General features: G+C 47.7%; 2 protein-coding genes across 3 annotated transcripts in view; one reads left to right on the forward strand and one right to left on the reverse strand.

Moving 5' to 3' along the window:
• Positions 1-225: 225 nt before the first annotated feature.
• Positions 226-7,038, reverse strand: LOC104250710 (homeobox protein SIX4). The gene is made up of 3 exons (XM_059819413.1): positions 6,170-7,038; positions 3,757-4,445; positions 226-1,293 (listed from the first exon to the last, which is right to left on the reverse strand). Exons 1-3 carry the CDS (start codon positions 7,036-7,038, stop codon positions 497-499), a joined length of 2,355 nt encoding a protein of 784 aa, XP_059675396.1. The 3' UTR covers positions 226-496.
• A 1,015-nt stretch (positions 7,039-8,053) lies between these two features.
• The window catches only part of MNAT1 (MNAT1 component of CDK activating kinase), a 128,399-nt gene continuing 117,263 nt past the window's right edge, over positions 8,054-19,189 (forward strand). For both annotated transcript variants that reach the window (XM_059819637.1, XM_059819638.1), the window contains exon 1: positions 8,054-8,142. In XM_059819637.1, coding sequence (XP_059675620.1) covers positions 8,054-8,142 — 89 coding nt within the window. The remainder of the gene's footprint in view (positions 8,143-19,189) is intronic.

Consider the following 19,189-nt stretch of genomic DNA (forward strand, 5'->3'; position numbering starts at 1 on the left):
TTAACCTCAAACAACATAAAAGTAGCCGGTGAGGTATCGTCTAGAGTTCCTTAGAAATTTCTCAATGCCCACGGACTAGAAGTAAACAGTAAAAATGACTGCATTTTTTCTACCTTTTCGGAGCGAGATTTTTGTTTTCTGTCTAAAGTTAGGAGTGTATACTTACTGTTGAGAGTATGTTGTACTATGGAGAGTCTAGTTAAATTATCAGGGTAGTATCTCTTAGCCAAACCTGTACCCATTTGCTCAGTACTTGCCCTGGCGTTTCCTTTCTCATTCAATCTGCTTAAAAGAGAATACTGCATGCAAACCAAGTGTGGCAACCTAATTCCATTGCCGGAGATTCCTCTGCACATCTACTCAGACCATTTAAATGTTCTTCTGTTTTCCTTAAATGAAAAAAAAACCAACCAACCAAACAAAAAAAACCACTTGGTGCTTGTTAGGGCCTCAACAGGAGACTTATCTATTAAAACATAAACCAAGAAAAAAAAAGTTACAAGTCTTGCATATCTTCATCCATCTGAACTGTCTGCAGTTTGGCAAGTTCTTTTTTGTCCGTTTCCAGTTCTTCACAAACCGTGTCAACCATGTTACTCATAACATACTTGGATTTCGAATCCAGCATCATTAAATTGCCAGTTGACTTACTCTCCGAATTAGGTAAGAAATTTTCTTTGACGTCAGGTACGGCTTGCAGAACTAACCTGTGCTCTCTGACAAAATCTTGATGTACTTGTGCAGAGGAGTGGCTGACACGTTCTCCGCTTGTAGAAACTATTTCTCCAAGCGCGGGCTGTGCTGTAGAAATGGATAACAGATCTTGACTGGTAATGAGGGAACAGTTCTGAAGGGTTGCATAGTTAGTGTTGCTGATAGATATCACGGTAGAGGTACTGGTCACAGGCGATGACAGGGACTGGCTCTCCGAGATACCAGAGTTCAGTTCTGCAGCATTTAGAAGAGTTGGTGGTGTGAGGGAAAAATTATGTGAGGGCGTTACATTCACCAACGAGGAGGCCAGGGACTGAAGTCCTCCGCTGGATATATTTTCAGAAGACATGTTTACATTTAGTTGTGTGTTCTGACTGACTGGCATCAACTGAGAAAACACAAGGCTTCTTTCCAGTCCTTCTTGCTTGACAGAGCCTACTGCCTGGCCTGAATTGGGAACCGTATAGACGACTGCACTTGGAGCGAGGGGGCTGAAGAAAACCTTTCCTTGCTGCACTGTTGAAGATTCAGTTGTAAAAGTTCCTCCATCAGATGTGCTGGGATTTACTGAAACGTTACCTAGAGAAAGGGAAGCAAAAGAAAGAAAAACACGGATTATAGTTGGCAGAGACTTGTGCGGGCATTTGGTTAAGACGTTTTGGTCTTTTTTACGTTTGCAGTACACACATAAGCTAATATTTCATGCAACACAGAACAGCGTTGTTTATAACAAGGGAGAGAAAATTTGGAATGAAGAAATAACAGCCATTAATGGAAACTGCTCCTAGAAAGGGGGAAAAAAAAAAAAAAGGTTCTGATATATTAGGTATCTTTCAGACTGTCATTAAGGAGCAAACAGTCCCCAGCCATGTGATTAAAATGAACGTGCTTTGGCCTTCACTAGTTGCCACCACTCAATTTCTATCTAATAATAGAAGCATGAAAAGCTATTAAAGATAGTTCAGTGACAGACTACAGCTTGTGTGTGGAAAACTGGAGACACATCACGTGAAATCCACTACTGCTGGGCAGAACCTACCTGAGTCAACCTGCAGAGAAAACATCAAAAAACAGTAACTTCTGCCAGGTTAACTAGGTAGTCTGTCAACTACTCGGATGTATTGCCTTTCACCTCGCTTTATCACCTATTTCTAAAAGCCTACCCCTACCACATCCACCACGCCATGTGAAGTCACTCAGTGACTGCCTACCCTTGCTGAAAGCCATGGCACTGCCTGCATGACGTTGTAGCTAGCCAGAGCAGGAAGAGGTGGCCAGAGACGACCTGAAGTTGGTAATTCCTAAAATAAGATATACTGGCTCTCCAGAGTGGGTCCCACTTCAAACACCTCTCTTTCTCAAAAGCAGTCTGATTGTAATTTTAAGAGGCTACAGTTGGAGACACCTGAATTTTTCAGAACAGCACTGAAGAATGCATTCCTCACCTGTGGAATATTTTAGCTCCCTATTCATTTCCAGTAATCAATGACGATTTTTTTGGAAGAAGTTACTCATATGTGTAAACTAGAAGAATAAAGCGAAGCAACTCAAAGTTACCTGGCAATATCATTTACTGTAGCTTACTTAAAATAGCCTGCAGCACACTTCACTTGGAATAGGCAGCCAGCTATCCATCCTTCTCATGTTAAGAAAGACAGAAACAAAAAGAAATCAAAGCAGCAAATACGGATCTTGACTTTTCTCTGCACCAGACTAGACATGGGGTGGATCACTCTCCAGTGGGAACTGGTATTTTTAACAATGGGGAAAATGTTCAGAGAGGAACTTCTTACGAATATTAGGACTTTAAAATACAATACTCCCACATGTCTTAAGGGACAGAACTTTCTCACCTTTGCTAGCTGTCAGTTTATGCCTTGGAGCACGTGGATTAAATGGATAATTACAGGCAGTATTCAGACTAAATGCCTTCTCTTTTTCATCTTGGTTAAACTTATGTACCAATAACTTGAGTGACTGCAAGTGCCACATTTTAGGATCTTACAATTTTGCACCCATTTCGAATGTGTTTGTACGGCTTCAGTGTTCCTCCCCATATTTAACAGCAATAATAATTCACTCCCTATACATGTCTAATTCAAATAAGCTAACAGGAGCACAGTTTGATTTTCGTTATAGTACTCATGGCTCCTGAAACTAGAGAGATTCATTCAAGTTTAATCATTTTCATAACCAAAGATACAGTGGCTAATGAGTAACAAAGCTGTTCAGTTGTGCTTTATAACCGACCTGCTTCAAAACAAGGACCCAGAACTAGGCTTGTGCTCCCTGGGATTCTTCCTGGCCGGCTACAAGTTTCAGTCTACGGAATGTTAAGACAAACTCTAAAGCAAACTCGGGGAGGAGCCTGCACACTTGGCATGTGAACCTGCGATGACATATTTCCCTTGGATTGAGGGCAGTTTATCCAAATACCCTCACGTTTTGTATCTACGAGCTACTGCATATTTCTATTGTTTCCCTGCAGTTTAACCTTTCTTAATTATAGAACAGAAAATGTATGAGCTTAACTGCTTGGTCTTGTTGTGTCTATAGCAATTTAAGATTTATTTTTATGAAATGCCTTGTTTAAAAAAACCAAAAAACCAAAACAACCACCACAAGAACAACAACTGTAACAATTTCCAGCTGCTGCAATTTTCATTTTTATGAACCTTCTCATTAAAAGGATTCAATGGCAAATAGGGAATATTTTGCATTACTGAAATGTGTAAAATTTACAGATATTTGTGAAGACTAATCTCACAGACTTCCGAGAACAGCATGAGATGAAAGGGGTGTAAAACACAGACCTCCTCTGCTGCTCTTAGCAGAGGAGCTCAGCCTCATGTAACAGTCTCCCCACGAGCATAACCCATTATAAAGGAAGGCAAAAGGTTATTATTTGATGTACGCCGTGTGGCTGTGGCTGAGATGCAATCCTGGTAACTTGAAGGAAAAGTACCACAGCTTCTAAAATGCTAAGTGTGCCCGATCCCAACTTTTTCTCGTACCTCTTACTGTAAGAGACAAAACTTTTACCTTGTGAAGCTGCTACTGAAACGGGAGGCAGCTGCAAAGAAGAAAAACCGATGCTTCCGTTCAACAGCTGGCCATTTGTTCCTGAATTGGGGATCTGGACAATGCCATACTGGTTTATTTGGACAGGAGCAGTAAATGTAACTACGGAGCCTCCATCTTGGGAAGCAGCAGTTTGTACGCTTTCCCTTTTCACCTCTGAGCTCGGTATCAATCCTGGGAATGAGACTGGGATGTTGGTGGGGCTGAAGGTGGCTGCCGTGGCATTGGGGACCGAAGCCTGAAGAAGTTTGAAGTCCTTAACATCTTCTGACGAAGACGACAATATGTCAGTAATGGACACACCGTTGCTCACAACGCTGGACGTGGTTTTGGGTGAATTTAAGGTAACCGTCTGCGAAGCCCCCACGCTGAGTCCATTGAGAATGACACCGTTGGGTCCCTGAAGAAAAGAGCTACCATTCAGGAAGACGGGAGAGGTATTGGCAGGCACGAGGTTTCCGTTCAACAAGACGCCAGATGAGCTCAAGGCTATTTTAGTGTTTCCGAGCTGCTGCATGTAGACGGGCTCCATGTGGCCAGGAAGGCTGAGGCTGGTAACGCTGTCGGATGAGCTGGAGAGAGGATGGGGAGATAAATCCTCCTGCCCCTTACTGGATTCATCTTCTGTGCTAGGGTTGCCATCTGACTCGCTATGGGAAAAGAGGGAGAGATGACATCGCATTACCACAGCGTGCCAACGAGCAACGCACCACGGGAGACTCCTCGCTTTGATACAGTTTGCGAGAGTTTTCCTGAATGTTTCTTTCTGTGTTTTGCCTTTACAAGGCACTTTAAATGAATTTCAAGTCAAGGGGGAGGTTTCTTAAGAAAAGACACATCGAAACGAACGCTGGCTGAGGAGAAACTTTACAGGCTGGCTTCTGTACGTGTAAATAAATCCCTCCTCCGTGGCCACCCGACCCGGGCGACCGAAGCAGCCTGCCTCGGCCCCCCTCCGCCGGCCCAGGGTGCCCACACGTGTGAGACGGGCCGCAGCCATTTGGCAAATGGCTGGGCGGCAGCTGCGGGAGGTGAGAGCAGGCCGGGAAGCGCCGCCCGACCCTCCCGGCCTCTGCCTGCCGCCCCCGGAGGCCCGGCCCCAGGCCCCCCGCCACCCCCCGGCCCGGGAGAAGGGGGGAGGCCCCGCCGGGGGCCGGGCCCGCGCTGCCCCCAGGTGCCGGCGGAGGCACCTCAGGCTGTGCCCGGCGGGGGGGGGGGGGCGGCCTTTGTGCCGCGCCCCGCGGGGCGGCCCCGGGCCGCCGCCGCCGCCCCGGCCCCGCCGAGCCCCTCCGCCCGGAGCTGCGCCGGGTTTTTTGCTGACTGGTCCGCCCTCGGCTGCATTTTTCGGTCGCTCCCTCCCCCCCTCGGCCGCTCGCCCTTTGATGTGTCCCGCGGAGAGGGGGCCGCGGCGGCACAATCGCGCCCTTGCTTGAGAAATGCCTTGGGGCCCTCCGCCGGCCGCCGCTTTTTTCCCTCGTTTCCTCCCTTCTCCCTTCCTCCCCCTCTCCCCGCTCTGGCTCCCCCCCCCCCTCCCCTCCCTTCCCCGGGAGGAAGGAGGGGGGCGGCAGCGGGGAGGTCACCTCCACCTGCCCGCCTCGCGGCGCCGAGCCCCCGCCGCGGCCCCTCCGCCCGCGGGGAGGGAGACACGACGGGGGCGGGGGGGTGAGGCAGAGCCCCGGGCCGGGCGCGGGCGGAGCGGGGCCGGGCGGGGGAGGCTCTCCCGCCCCGCGGGGAGCAAACGGCCGCGGGGCTGGAGACGGAGGCCTGCGGCGGCCCGAGCCCGGCTGTGCCGCCGCTGAGGCCCGGCGCGGCCGGCCCCGCTCCCCGCTGAAACCCGAGCCCGGCCCGCTGCCGAGTCAGGTTTCAAAACAGAGCGAGCGGCGGGACCCCACACCCCCGCGCGTCCTCCGGCCGCAGTCAATGATTAACTCTGTCAGGCGCGACAATTAAATAAAAACAAGGGGGGGGGGGGCACACAAACAGCCCCCTCTCCTCTCGCCGCCCGTCCCTTCCTCGGAGCCCGCCGCGCCGCCGGTGTCCGCGGGGCGCCCGGCGGCTCCCCCGGCCCGGGGGGAAGGGGTGGCGGCGCGGGCCGGGCGCGGCGGGAGAGGGGGGCGCGGGGAGGTGGCAGGGGGCGGCGGGGGCCGGGGCTGCGGCGGGCGCCGGGAAGTTTCCCTGCGCCGCCTCGCCGCGGCTCGCATGCCTGCGTGCCCGGGCCGGGTGGGTGTGTGCTGGGAGCGAGGGAGCGGGGAGGGGGAAGGAGGGGAGGACGAGGCGCACCGAAGGTAAGCGCCATGTTTGCAAGGGAAGAAAGAGCCGGGAGAGGGAAGGCAGGCAGGCGGGAGAGGGGGCGGGGAGGAAAGTTTGCCCTCACCTTTTGGACTGGGTCTCGGAAGGGTTGCGGTCCCGCTGCCTGCGGTTCTTGAACCAGTTGCTGACCTGGGTGAGGGACAGCCCGGTGATCTTGGCCAGGTTGCGCTTCTCGGCCGGCGAGGGGTACCGGTTCTGCTTGTAGAGCTCCTTCAGCGCGTTGCGGGACTTCTCCTTGAAGCAGTAGACCGTCTCCTCGCCGTCCCAGATCGTCCTGGGCAGAGGGTATTTCCTCCGCAGCCTGTACTTGTCCACCGCCCCCAGGGGTCTGCCCCGGGCTCGCTCCGCCTCGGTGTAGCGAGCCTTGTACCAGAGCTCCTGCAGGAGCGGGTGGTTGGAGGAGTCGAAGTTGTGGCTCTCCAGGATGCTGTAGAGCTCGGCGTAGATGCCCTGGTGGAAAGCCACCAGCGCCCGGGCTTTCATCAGGCTCTCGTTGCCACGTAGCAGATCGCTCGGGGGCAAAGACCACAGGAACCTGGCCAGGCGGTCCAGGTTCCCACCTTGCTGCAGCGCCTCGCAGACGCAGGCGACGTGGTCCGGGGAGAAAGCCAGGGGGGTCTGCGAGGAGGAGGAGGAGGAGGAAGAAGACGACGACGAGGAGGAGGGAGAGGAGGCAGCGTGGTGATTCCTGGCCAGGAGTTCCGTGTGGAGCAGTACCTGGTCCGCGGCTCCCTCCTCCCCGGCGGCGGCGGAGCCTGCGTGCTCCATGGGGAACGGGGCAGCGGCGGGAGGGGGCGGCGGCGCGGGGTTGAGGGCTCCCGCCGCGGCCCCGTCGGGGGGCACCTTGCTGGCTTCAGAGAGGATTTCCATCACATTTTCCTGCTTGATCTCCACCGCGCTCGTGATCTCGTCCGTGGGGGAGGCAGAAGACATGTTTCGGTTTGTTTTCCTTTTTTTTTTCCTTTCTTTTTTTTTTTTTTTCCCCCTTCCCCCCGTCCCCTTCTCCTCTCCCCCCTTCCTATCTCTCTGGAAAGTCCACTCCTCCTCCTCCTGCTGCTCCTGCTCTCGGCCGGCTCTAGCCGATCAGGTTTCCTCCCGGCCACGCAATAACCATTAAAGATAGCTGCTATAGCAAAGTAGTGTAAACGGGCTCCTCTCCGCGGCTCCCCCCAACGTGACTCCCAGCCCCGCTGCAATACTATATGGCACCGCAGCCTGCTGGCCCGGCCGCGCCCGCCCATTGGCTGCGCCGCGCCGGGGGGGCGGGGGCTCCCGCGTCTCCGGGGCAACCGTCAATCAAGCGGCCCCGCTCCTCTCCTCTTCCCCCCCGCCCCTCCCCACCTCCACCTGGAGCGCGGCGCCCGCCGCAGGGACGCCCCCGCGGGAGGCGGGAGGCGGGAGGTCCCCTCACCTGCGCCGCCGCGGAGCGCCTTTCCCCGGGCGGGGAGGGAAGAATAAAGCTCTCAGGGTGTGAGGCGGTGCAGGCGGCGCCGCGGTAGTTACCCGGGGTGAGGTACGGCGCCTCGGCCAGGCCGGCAAGCGGGGCGAGGGGAGCCCCGTGAGGGAGCTACCGTCCCGCAGCGGCCGCCTGTTGATTATTCGTTAGGCGGGAGTGGCCCGCTCCGTTACAGCCGGAGCTCTCGGGCCGGGACAGCCTGCCCTTTCCCCGCCCCAACGCCAGGCAGGTGCTGCCCGGGGCGGCTCGTACCTGCTCGGCTCGGCCGCCCTGGCCCTCCCCGCCGCCGGCCGGCTCTGCCTGGCGGTGGTCGGGGCCGGGAGGGGTGCGGAGCGGAGCGAGCCGGGTCGGGCCGGGCCCCCGCGGCGGGCGGAACGCGCGGGGCAGCGGGCGGCGCCGGAGGGCCCCTTTGGCGGCGGCACCGCGCGGCGGAAGGCGGAAGGCGCGGAGGGAGGGAGGGAAGAAGGGAAGGAGGGGGAGGCGGCGGCGGCCATGGATGACCAGGGCTGCCCGCGGTGCAAGACCACCAAGTACCGCAACCCCTCCCTGAAGCTGATGGTCAACGTCTGCGGGCACACGCTGTGAGTGGGGCCGCCGCCCCGCCCCGAGGGGGGCCGGGGGGGAGACGGACGCGGTGGGGGGAGAGGCGCCCCGGCCCGGAGCCGCTCCTCTGCAGGGGGACCGGGCGGCGGCGCCTGAGGGGAACGGTCGCTCCCCCGGCTGGCCCGGGGCTGGGGGCGACCCTAGCCGCCCGGCCCGGCCCGGCGGGGCTCCGCCAGGCCTGTGCGGGCATTTGCGAGGCGGCCCCGGGTCCCCTCCTCTCCCCCGTCAGCCCCTCCCGGCGGCAGCGCTGCAGCCAGCGGTTCCGTCTCGGGCCAGGGGCTGGATCGCAGTGGGTCTGAAGCTCAGCTTTCGCTGCTGCTCTGCAATTAATTACTCGGAGGGGACACGGGACTTCACGTGTTCGCTGTTCGGCACCGGCTCCTGTCCCGAAGGGGTGTGAGGCTTCGGGATATGAAACGGGGAACATAAAGAAAAATACATTTCTCATCGATTTAAACACTTACTTGTATATAATACTGTGCTTGGGTAATTAAGAAAAAAAAAAGATGTTTTGTTTTATTTTTTGGCGTATTAATTCTTCTTAATGGGGAATGCTTTGTTTGAAGGTTTGATGCTGTTTGAAATGTTGGAAAATCCTCCTCTGAACCTGTGCTGATGGTGTTGTTTACTCATTCGGTGTTCTTTTTGCAACATGAGTCATGGCTTTTCTTTTTCCTCAAAAATGAACACTTAATTCCCACCGATAGCTCTAGCTGATTTAAGTCATACGTAGTCTGAACTTACTCACCTTCAGTTCTGGAGATCATCTTTGTGTGGAAGTTTTAAAGGCTCTACTCTAATTTCTTTCTAGATACACATGATAGAAGCCTCCTACTGCAGTAGCAGCCCTTTCTGGGTTTTTGTGTTTGTTTGTTTGACTTTTGTGTCTTTTAATCTTTCCTGTGATGTAGTTTAAAAATATAAACAGCTCTATTTAGGCATGTGAATTACATTCAAAAGACACAGCCTGAAAGCTTTACTTAACTTGATACAGTGTTGTAAGTGAACAGGATGAAGGAACTGGATTGCAACAAAAGTTTGATGTTACTTTTTTAGAAAAAAGCGTTAGCTTTCCTGCGGTTCCCTGATCCTGTTCTCTACGGCCAAGCAAGCGCTTCTGTTGCCATGAGGGAAGGCGTGTGGGAGAGCAGCACATGATCTCGTGGTAGTGGTGGTGTAGGAGAAAGAGGCAGCAGGATGCCCCTTTGGTGACAGTGATGCTGGCTGTATAAAAGTGCAGCGTTAGCTGGAGTTCAAAAGGCAACAGCCACATTTAGGCAAGGCTGTGCAGCTTTAAAGTGATGTTTCTATCTTCTGTTGCAGTGAAGATCAAAGGACTAGTGGTCTTGATCATCTTCTGCTTTCAAGCTCCTCCAGAGCCACTTCCAGCAGAGGACAGCATGTTTCAGTTTGCTCTCCTGCTTTAGTTCTCGATTTTTTTTTTTTTTTTTGTAGCTGAGCTTTGCTTGAGGAAAATTAGTCATGTTTTGTGCTTTACTGGGTCCAGCTGCTGACACCTTATTTGGGGTTGATGGTCCCTGTCTTGCTTTCCTTGTTTCTTCCCAGCTGCACAAGGACTGCCTCTGCTTCTCTCAGCTCTTGTTGTTCGCACATCTGCATTTGGCAAGTGTTTAATCCGAGACCAGATCAGTAGTCTGCATCCGAGCGGCCCTGGGTTGAGTCAGCCGGGTATCTCTGCAGAGCGCTTGCCAGGAGAGGGGTACGCTGACCCACCCAGACTGACCTTATCTGGACCCAGCAAGGTCTGTTAGTCCCCCCTTTACCTTCCCAGCAAAGGGTGTCTCTGCAGCTGGGCACCACCGCTTTAAAGCGTATGTGTGTGAGGGTAAAGTTGAAGGCACTGTGTAAGTAGCACCTCTAGTTTTCTTTTTGTTTGTTGTAATTAAGGAGTCTCCATCTCGATGTGGTTTAACTGGGTCACTTTTCCTCTGTAATATCCTTCCAATAACCCCTTTAAGGTTGTGTTTTTATTATTATTTCCATATGATGTTACAAAGCCTTCATGCTGGAAGTAATTTCTTAGTAATGGTTAATAAATTCTCGTAATAACTGATCTGGAAGCTCAGATGAGGCACCTGTGAATGAAATATGAGGGGAAAAAGGGGAGGTAATTGACATTTGTTCTTTCATAAATTCACTGTGTTTCAGGCACAAGGAAGTAATGTCTAACTAGTTCTCAAAGCAAATGAGCTAACATAACTTTCTGATGGAGATTTACCCTTATTAGGCAATCTATTCCCATAGTTTGTTGCTCTTACCATTGAAAATACTCCTCCTAATTTCTAATCTAAATTTATTTGCTATAATTTAAGCATATAAGAATTCTAACACGCATTTTATACACCTTGTGAACTCTTAATTACACCTCTTCTGCAGGAATGTGTCACGTGTTTTTGGGGGGCTTTCTCTTTGGTGTTTTCCACACTTAAGAAATCCCATTCCTTCCATCTCATCTCTTCAGTGATATTTTTTTTACAGTTTTTTTTATACATCTGCGGGCTATCCTCACTGCTTTTCTTGAGGCTTTTTTCACTTGGTTTGCATTTTTATGGAACACTGGAACTGGACATGGTGCTCTGTCTGACTTCTTAGTACAACAGGCAGAGTCAAAATTATTTAATGTGCTTTTCATATTATACCTGCGTTTCCTACATCTCAGTAGGATGGTGAGTCTTTATGTATTTTTTATTTTTTGCGCTAATATGTGTGATTTATGTTCAGCATAAACCCTGGATTTTTTAGCACTTTACCACTCAACATATCTCTGGGCAGAACAGTATTTAACCTTGCCTTCCATGTTGTGTCATGCAGCTGATTATTCTTACCTTTTTGCTCTGTCAAACTGCATATTACTTCAGGTGACTTTTGCACTTGCTTCAAGTGACTTTGCATTCCGAGTCCCTCGATCCGAGTGCTTGTAACTGTCCCAGATTATCCTCTGTTAACTTAAGAGAATAACCTTTCTGTCCTGGTATTTTCCAATGTGTAATTTGTGGACAAGATGTTGTCTGGGAGATCTTCGAAGTTGTTACTTGTGACAGTAAGAAATTGAACTGAGGCAGAGCAAAATATGGAGTTGCCTGCAGTAAGTTCCTGGCTAAATAGCCTTCCCCCCACTGCTGGGTTACTTTTTGTAGCAGTGGAGAATGCTAAAAGATTAGAGCCGTGTGAATGGGCTTGCTACCTATTTTCTCTCTGACTGAAGTAGTTATAACTTACCTCTGGGAATGGGTTTCTAGTCATCTCTTGGTACTTCAGTATGAACTGTATTTGTTTAGATAATATGACTGTCAATTTAAGGGTGTCAAAAGTCCACTTAAACCAAAACTATATTGCCTCTAGTTGCTGTTGTGCTACCTACATTGTTACTGTGTCATTGGAGGAAATTGTATTAGTTTGATATGACTTATTCTTAACAAATTGTGTGTTGGATCTTACCTGCTTCGTTATCTGAAATATGCAGGAGAGGGGTTGTTTGTCCGATTACTTTTTTCAGCATCTTCCCGGGGACTGGCAGTAACCCTGACTGATCTGTGCTTCCCTGTGTATTTGGTTTCTTGCTCTTCAGAGGCAGGTGCTTTTGCCCTTCTTCAGACTGCTGGAACTTAATGCAAAGATGATCTTAGATAACTGCTTTGTCAGATTTCAAGGGGTAAATATGTCTACCAGATCTGAAAACCTTGCAGTACTCTTTTAATGCTGTAACCCCTGAATATAGTCCATAGGGTTTATGGACTACAAGTCCATAGGTTTATGGAAGCTTATTAAGTTGTCTGCAGAAGCATATTGCCTTTATCATGCTTTCTGTTTGAAGTTTGCCGATAAATATGCATGGGAAATTGAGTCTCGACTTTGTTGGCTCGGGAGGTTTGGCGCAATTGCTCTAACGCGTTTCCCAGTTCTAGCTTGTGTTCTTGCTCCTTTTACTGTGATATGAGTTGTTATATTAGCTGGTTAATCCGTCTTAGTGAATGAAGATCGATGCAGAAAATGCCCCAAGTGCTTTGGCATCATCTGTTAAGAGATTTTTCCTTCCCACTGAATAATGGGTTAACATGCTCCAACTTTAACTGCTCTTTCTTTCACTGCAGGTGTTGTGAAAGAATATTTTCACGTTACCTTCAGTGTTGACTCCCAGTAGCTTCATAATGCTTTGACCTTTCCTATTCTGTTAACTGTGCTGTTCACTTTAAATGACCTTCAGTGATTTGATTTGCACGTGTGCAAAATCTCTTGAATTTCCAATCAGATGTTTCTTCTGGGTTTCAGATAGCTTGTGGTTTTACCATTAGTTCATTTTCTTTATTTTGTGGCTCTCTGTTTTGCCCTTCTGAAGAATTGCGAGAGTTGCCTTCTTATGCCCTCTGTCAACCAAGTTGTTTCCACTTTCACGTTCTTAGCCAGTTCCTCCCCTTTGGTTAGAATGAAACTAGAAGAGCCTTCCTGTTTTGTTTTGGTTTTTTTCTTTTCTCTTTTCACCTCCTGTATAAACAAAGTTAATCTCAAAGTATTTGAGAACTTGTTGGGCAGCGTGTGTGTCCTGTTTGTTCCTTCTTTTTTGACAGATGCCTGAAGTGAAGGTTCCTCTTGGTATGAAGTCCTTGTGCTTTGGAGGTTTGGCTGTTCATTCTCCTCCTCTTCCCTGCATCATTAATTTAAATCTCTCTCATCTGGGGTAGATACTGTGTGTTAGGGTACCGGTGCTGGCTTCCCATCTCTCTCTTACTGTGACCTTGATCCTGCCAACAAATTCATTCCGGATCTTAGCACCAACATATGCAGATAGCATTTCTCCTCCCTTGTCCTTTGTGTATCTTCCTGTGTCAGTGTGCTTGACCCTACGTTAGAACAGCTCTTAGTGGCTTTCTCCTAACGCTGTATGTTTGCTGTGTTTGGTTTCCCTGTGGTCAGTGGGCCTCTGCAATGTGTTCGTATCCGCTTGTGGCAGAGCAGGGGTCAGTGTGCTGATAAGCACAGGAGCGCTGCGGTGGAGATAAGGGAGAGGCAGATGAGTGCGAGAGGATGAAATCGGACGTTGAATCTCGGCTGTAAACATCCTTCAAGTTGGGCTTCCATTGCAATTTATTCCAATGGAACCATGCCAAGCCTTACAATTATGGGAATGGTTTTGGAGGGGGGTTATTTCTTAGTATTTTGTTTTGGTTATTGGTTCTTGACCAATATCGCCAAAAGTGTAATACCATGTGTTTTTGGCATTAGAGTAACGTTAAATAAGCCTTTTCCACTATAAATCTTCCCTGCCACCGTGAGGGAGGATGATAAATTAGCGGTTGAAAGTTGTTCTAGGATGGGACTTAGTATGAAAATGCTCAATTCAGGAATAATGAATGTCTTTTTAAGTTTATTTTCTTAAGTATAACAGAGGTTCAAGGCATCAGATACTTGGCTTGAAAGATGCTTTTGTGCAGGCGAAAGTGTGTCTAAATATGGAGCAATGCTTGATTAAAGTTCTGCAATGCATTAGTTTATAAGGTGCACTTGATGGCTTTGCCTTCTTGTAAAAGTTCACTCTCAGAATTATATTCAAAAGCCTTTGCGCATGCATGGCAGTTTTTGGTTATTTAGATGATTCCTAAAGTCTTTTCTGAGTGTACAGATGCTGGGTGTGTGCTTGCCAATGGAGTTGTAATCCACCTCGCTCCATTTGAGACCATGAATTATCTTTTACTCTGCCTGCTTGGATTTCATTGCCTGTGTTGAGTTTGAGGAGGCAGGTTAAGCATATCCCACTGATTTACTTACATAAAGAGGAAAGGAAATGCATCCACCGAAAACTGCATTAAAAGAATGTTAAGGTTGTTACTGCAAACAGGACTGGGTAAAGAAATTTACTGTTGGCTGTAAACTTGGACCATATGGTCTCCAACAGTCAGACGCAAAAGTCTTAGGTAGAAAAAGGTAGTTAATTGGGGCTGCTGCTTCACCTTTGTTATCCCACTGCCTGCTATAGGGAGGAGGAGGGAAACTGCTATGTAAAGGTCTTTCCTAGGAATCAGTCCTGCTGCTCCAGCTACCTGTGACCCATCTTGAGTTGTAGAGGGAGGATGACTGCAGACAAACAAAAGCAAAGAAACGCTCTTTCCTCCCCAGTGTCATACCAGCTTGTGCTGTCTCTGCAAAGTGTCTTTCTCATGCTTGACTTCTCCGGGAGACAGGGGCACAGGTACCAGAGCAGCCTCCACAGAAAACAGATAGGCTTGATTTCAGCTGCTACCAGTGTAATGTTTTTGGGTTTGTTCGTGTACCGCTGTGATCTTAAATGGTAGCTAATGAACTTGCTCTATTATAAGTTTTTCTGGTGGCTTTTACCTGTCCGCAAGAGACATGGGAAGGTGTCTAGGGTCTTTATTTTTTTTTTTCTCCTTTTCCCAGAGGAGGATGTGTTTATTTCTCGTTTAATTTGTTAATAAGGCTTCAAAATGAAGACAGCATAACGCTTACTATCTCTAGGCCCAGCTTTGTGTTGCTCAGGGGAGACATCAATTCACCGAGTTGTGTTGTGGGGATTCTGTAATCTGCCCTGCACCCTGTTATGGCTGTTCCAGGGATTCATTAGGGGGTAAGTGCATCCTCTGAGAACTCTAATTGCGATGCTAACGGCTGCTAAAATGAAGAAACAGAGGTTTCATTATTTGGTTATTTATTTTAATGTTAGGAGCATTTTGAGTTTTGCGGCTGTCAAATTCTCCAGGAATTGGAAGTAGGAACATCCCTGGTGAATTTGGGGGAGTGGGGTCTCATGCCAGCATGTGGGGCTGCAGTCATTGGAAAAAAGTTTGGAATCTTCTTGTTTAAACTCCTTCCAAGTGAAAGGATCGCTTGGCTTCCTGCTGCATTCTTCTCTGCGGTGTGGTTGAAGAAAATGCCTTTCTTCTAAGATGGGGGGGAAGCCCTGGAGATTGTGGAAAATAACATAAAACTGTATTTCAGCCAAGTGAGTTTGAGTGAAGAAGTCTAACTAGAGGTAGGCAGTGAGTATCTGTCAGACCCGTAACTTTTAACTTGAGCATGTGGGAATTAGGTGCTCAACTGCATATTTCAATTTTATTCAGCAAGCTTTTTTCCTAAAGAAAGCATCTTAAATGCAAGATGTACAAGGGCAATGTTACTGTGTTCAGGGCTGTCATTTGTAACATAAAGGTTGGCTGTGATGTATGTGATTTTTAGGCCACCAGATTTTTATTAATACAGAAGTTGAGGTGCAGGCTCATGAGCGCAAACAGTATGAGCAATGCCGGTTGAACCATCAAAATGTCCATGTGGATGCAGGACTTGTGAATAGGCAGCAGGCACAAGGAGAAGAGCCACCAGACTCTGGTACTTACTGGACCCTTGTAGGAGTTCATCCCGTTTGCTAACCTGGCAGAGAATGAGAAGCTTTTTTATAGGTTAATGAGGTGGTGTTTGTACGGGATTAATGAGTTGACATGGCTTGTGAATGGTTAGACAGGCATCAGAGGTGGTGCAAGGCCTGTAGGAATGGGTGTCCACAAGCAAGCTAGGAATACGGTTGAAAGGTGGTCCTTTTTGGGGCAACGTTAATTTAGCTTGCGTCATTTTGTGACGCTGCATGCTTAAAAACCTGGCTTATCTGGGAAAGCAAGTGCTCTATTTTGTCTCTTAGGCTTGTTTTCTTGCTACTCTTGCCATATCACACCTCAGATTAGATTCCCGAGTGGTTGATCCTTACTTGCGTGGAAAGTGTAAATTGTCTTGGTGGACTAAAGCAGATCGGGACTATGTATAGCTAAAAGTCTCAGCCAGAACAGGAACTTTGTGTGGTCCTAAAAATGCCTGCTTTGCTTTGGGGAGATAAGTAATGAAAACTAGGTAATGTATTTAATTCCCAACAATTTGGATCTCTGAGAGAATTTTCTTGGTTTTCTTCTGGGTGAGTTGGGAGACACATCGGGGAGGTGTTTACCCACGTTTGTCAGATGCACCACGTGCAGTTAGGTTAACTGGTGCTTGTTTGAGATAGTTGCACAATCATAACCTGTCTGCATCCTCAAAGGAAGAAGCAAAATTTTTTTTAAAAGTGGAATGTATTCCCTCAGAAAGAAAGCTTTTTCCTGACTACTTAGGGAATAAAAATCTAGGTCATCTTTCTTCTTTGTCTTTTTGGAGTTATTCCTGGTTTTATTAATTGGGATTAGATGCTCTCTGGACTCTGTTCCATCCCATTACTCTTCCAGAGTCTCTCCGAGTTAGTCATGGGAGGTGATTAAATCATTGCTGAAATACCCAAGAGGTTATTTCCTTCTGCCATCCAGTTTTGACAATATTTGGCTCTGAATCATGGCCTTAGTGCTTCATTTATATTATTCTTTTGTTTTAAAACTGACATATTTAGAAAAATCTTCTGTTCTCTGTTGAGCTATCAATTGGCACATCTGCTTAGTAATACTTCTTGTCTGCTTAGCAAAGCTTGCAGAGCTCTGCTCTTCATTCCTGGTAAGTACTTTTCGGAAATTTAAGTTGTGGTTCTGCTCTGAGATGTAACCTTAGCAAAAGGAAAGCTATTGTTTATATCCTGGATTTCCAGTCGGTCAATTGAAAAGTAAATTCTTTTTCCTTGGTTCTAGAAATTGTCTGGCTAAATCTGCAGTCTGGGATCCTGAAAATGGCTAATGGGTTTGGGTGCCCAGCTAGAGGAGTCTTCAAATGTGCTTGCCCCTTTTTGTTGGGTAAATGCTTACCATGGTAAGGTTGAATGTGGTAAATGTTCAGTATGGTAATGGTCCAACACAGGTGTGGTAAATCTCTATGGTTGAAGTAAGTGCTTCTCAAAAAGAAGGCAAACACAATAACCTTTTAAACAGTTTGCTATTAGGCATTTTTTTTAATTGTTATGTACTACATTATAATTCAAGCTAATAATTCCGTAGGTTTGTGAGGAAGAAGGACATTTGACTTGCTTCTATGTGGTTGCATTAGCTCCTAAATGCTAATAAGTGATATGCATAGGTTTAATACGTAGGAAATTAAGCAAACATATTTAAAAAGCATGTCTCGGTAATTGTAAGTTCTCCACAGAGCAGATTTGAAAGTGCCCTCTTGTAGTACTCAGAAGTTGAATTCATGTGTGTGCTCTTTGTTTGGGGCTTTGATTGTTTGTTTTTTTTTTTCTAGGACAGCTGAAGGTGAAGTTTGAAGAAAAGCGAGGTCAGCATTTTGGAAATTGAATTGAGTACTCAGGTGTTCAGATCTGGTTAGGAAATTAAGAAATAAAAAAATCTTCCTTGATAGTAACAGGATACGGGACAGGCAGGGTGCTGAGCTTGCCTTGTGGACACTGAAGTTTCATGTTACTAGTTCCCTCTTTGGTTTAACGATATGCAGGAAACAGTGGATGTTTCTTCACAGAAGGGACACTCTGGCTGTAATAAAAGTCATAAGTATTAGTCCTAAGAGTGAACTGAATTTTTTAACAACACCTACTTGGTTTTTCTTTTTTGAAAAATGTTTTGCAAGAATTATATTTGACAAGACCAGATCTGAAAAAAGAACTTAGCAGAAACTGCTGCTATGTATAACAAAATTAGACTTTAATTGTTGTAGCTAAGAACATTTTTGATGCTCTGAAAATGATACTCTTAAGTTGTTCTTCCTTTGAATATAACACATATGGGGGGAGAGAATGTATTAGGGAATTCTTGCAGGTTTTTTGTGTAGAATACAGGTGAGCTCAGAGAAGTGAGAACAGGATGCCTTTGCCACAAACAAACAATGAGCAAGTAATTTGGTCTCATAAATATTTTGGCTCCCAATTGGGAAACGTGTAGATAATGATTTTTGCTGTTCCCATAGTCCTGCCTCAATAATTGGCACTCTGGTTAAAAATATGTCTAAGCATTTAGAAGAATCCTTGGCTTAATGTAAGCGTGACAACTTCTTTAACGTTATAGAGGAAGATAAGTCGTTCTGCTGAGAGTTAGGCAACAGTGGGATGGGGCAGAGTGAGGAACAGGTTTTTTTTTTTTTAAGAAGTGTTAAGGTAAAAGTTCCTAAGCCCTGAGAATGTTCTGCTCCCCAGTTTTTATTAATGCCAAGCAATGTGGCTAGGCTGTCAGTCTTTCTGCCAGAGTGGCAAAGAAGGACTGATGTTCCTAGACAGCAAAAGGCAAGGGAGTGGTTGGGTGAATGTTGACACCTTCAGACTGCTGAGCCAGAATGGGAAGCGTTAGGTCTAATTGAGCAGGAAAGTTTGGCACTGGGGTTAGATGTATTGCAAGAGCTGCTGCCAGAGCTGGGTTGAAGAAGGAAGACCTTTGGTCCCAGACAAGTACAGGCAGACAAATGTTTAATGTCTTTGTCATCCTTACTTGCAATGTGTTGTGTGTTTTCTGGAAAAAAAAAAAGAGGGAAAAATTGATATCTTCATGGGGATTAGGAGCTGAACAATCTGTAGGTGTAACTAATGACTAGATAATCTTTAGTGTGAGTATAAGAATAGCCTTGTGTAAATAGAAGAGTTCAGGTTCTCCTGGGAGTAGCTGTCTGCAGGCTTAAAAAGACCAAAAAATAGTCCTTACACACCCTGAACGGTGTCAGGAAGGACTGTTGGTGGCAGTTGTGTAGTTCGATAAGCCTGTGACTGATGTGCTGTGAACTGGAGGTGGGAGGCTACCTTTAAATCCCCAAGATCCCTTTGTTCCAGGAAAAAAAATGAAAAGTTATCTTTAGTTTTGGGATATGATTGTATTCTGTAAAGGGAGAGAGGGAGGTTAACAGGACTGAGGGCAATGCCAGGGTGATTGATGTTGCTGTGAACATTGTTGGCTGGGCAGGGTGGGAGGAATTTAGGAGCTGGAGAAATACTTGTCTGTTGAGCTTAGTATTACTGTATTTGTTTGAACCTTTTTGTTTCCAGTCTTGCAGCAGAACCCGGCCTAAAATTTTGCTGAACAAATCCTTTATTTCTATTCTATCTGCTTGGTTTTGGGGAAAGGCAATACAGGATGGAACAGCAGATGTAGTCAG

The sequence above is a fragment of the Gavia stellata genome, chromosome 7 (genome assembly GCF_030936135.1).
Source record: "Gavia stellata isolate bGavSte3 chromosome 7, bGavSte3.hap2, whole genome shotgun sequence".
Classification (NCBI taxonomy): domain Eukaryota; kingdom Metazoa; phylum Chordata; class Aves; order Gaviiformes; family Gaviidae; genus Gavia; species Gavia stellata.

Bases quoted from the DNA above. Each gene is read 5' to 3' on its own strand.
- LOC104250710 (XM_059819413.1), bottom strand. From the start codon at position 7,038: ATGTCTTCTGCCTCCCCCACGGACGAGATCACGAGCGCGGTGGAGATC. The intron at 4,446-6,169 runs GTGAGGGCAAAC...CTTTTCCCATAG, and splicing joins TCCGAGACCCAGTCCAAAAG to CGAGTCAGATGGCAACCCTA. The intron at 1,294-3,756 runs GTAAAAGTTTTG...CCCTTTCTCTAG, and splicing joins TTCAGTAGCAGCTTCACAAG to GTAACGTTTCAGTAAATCCC.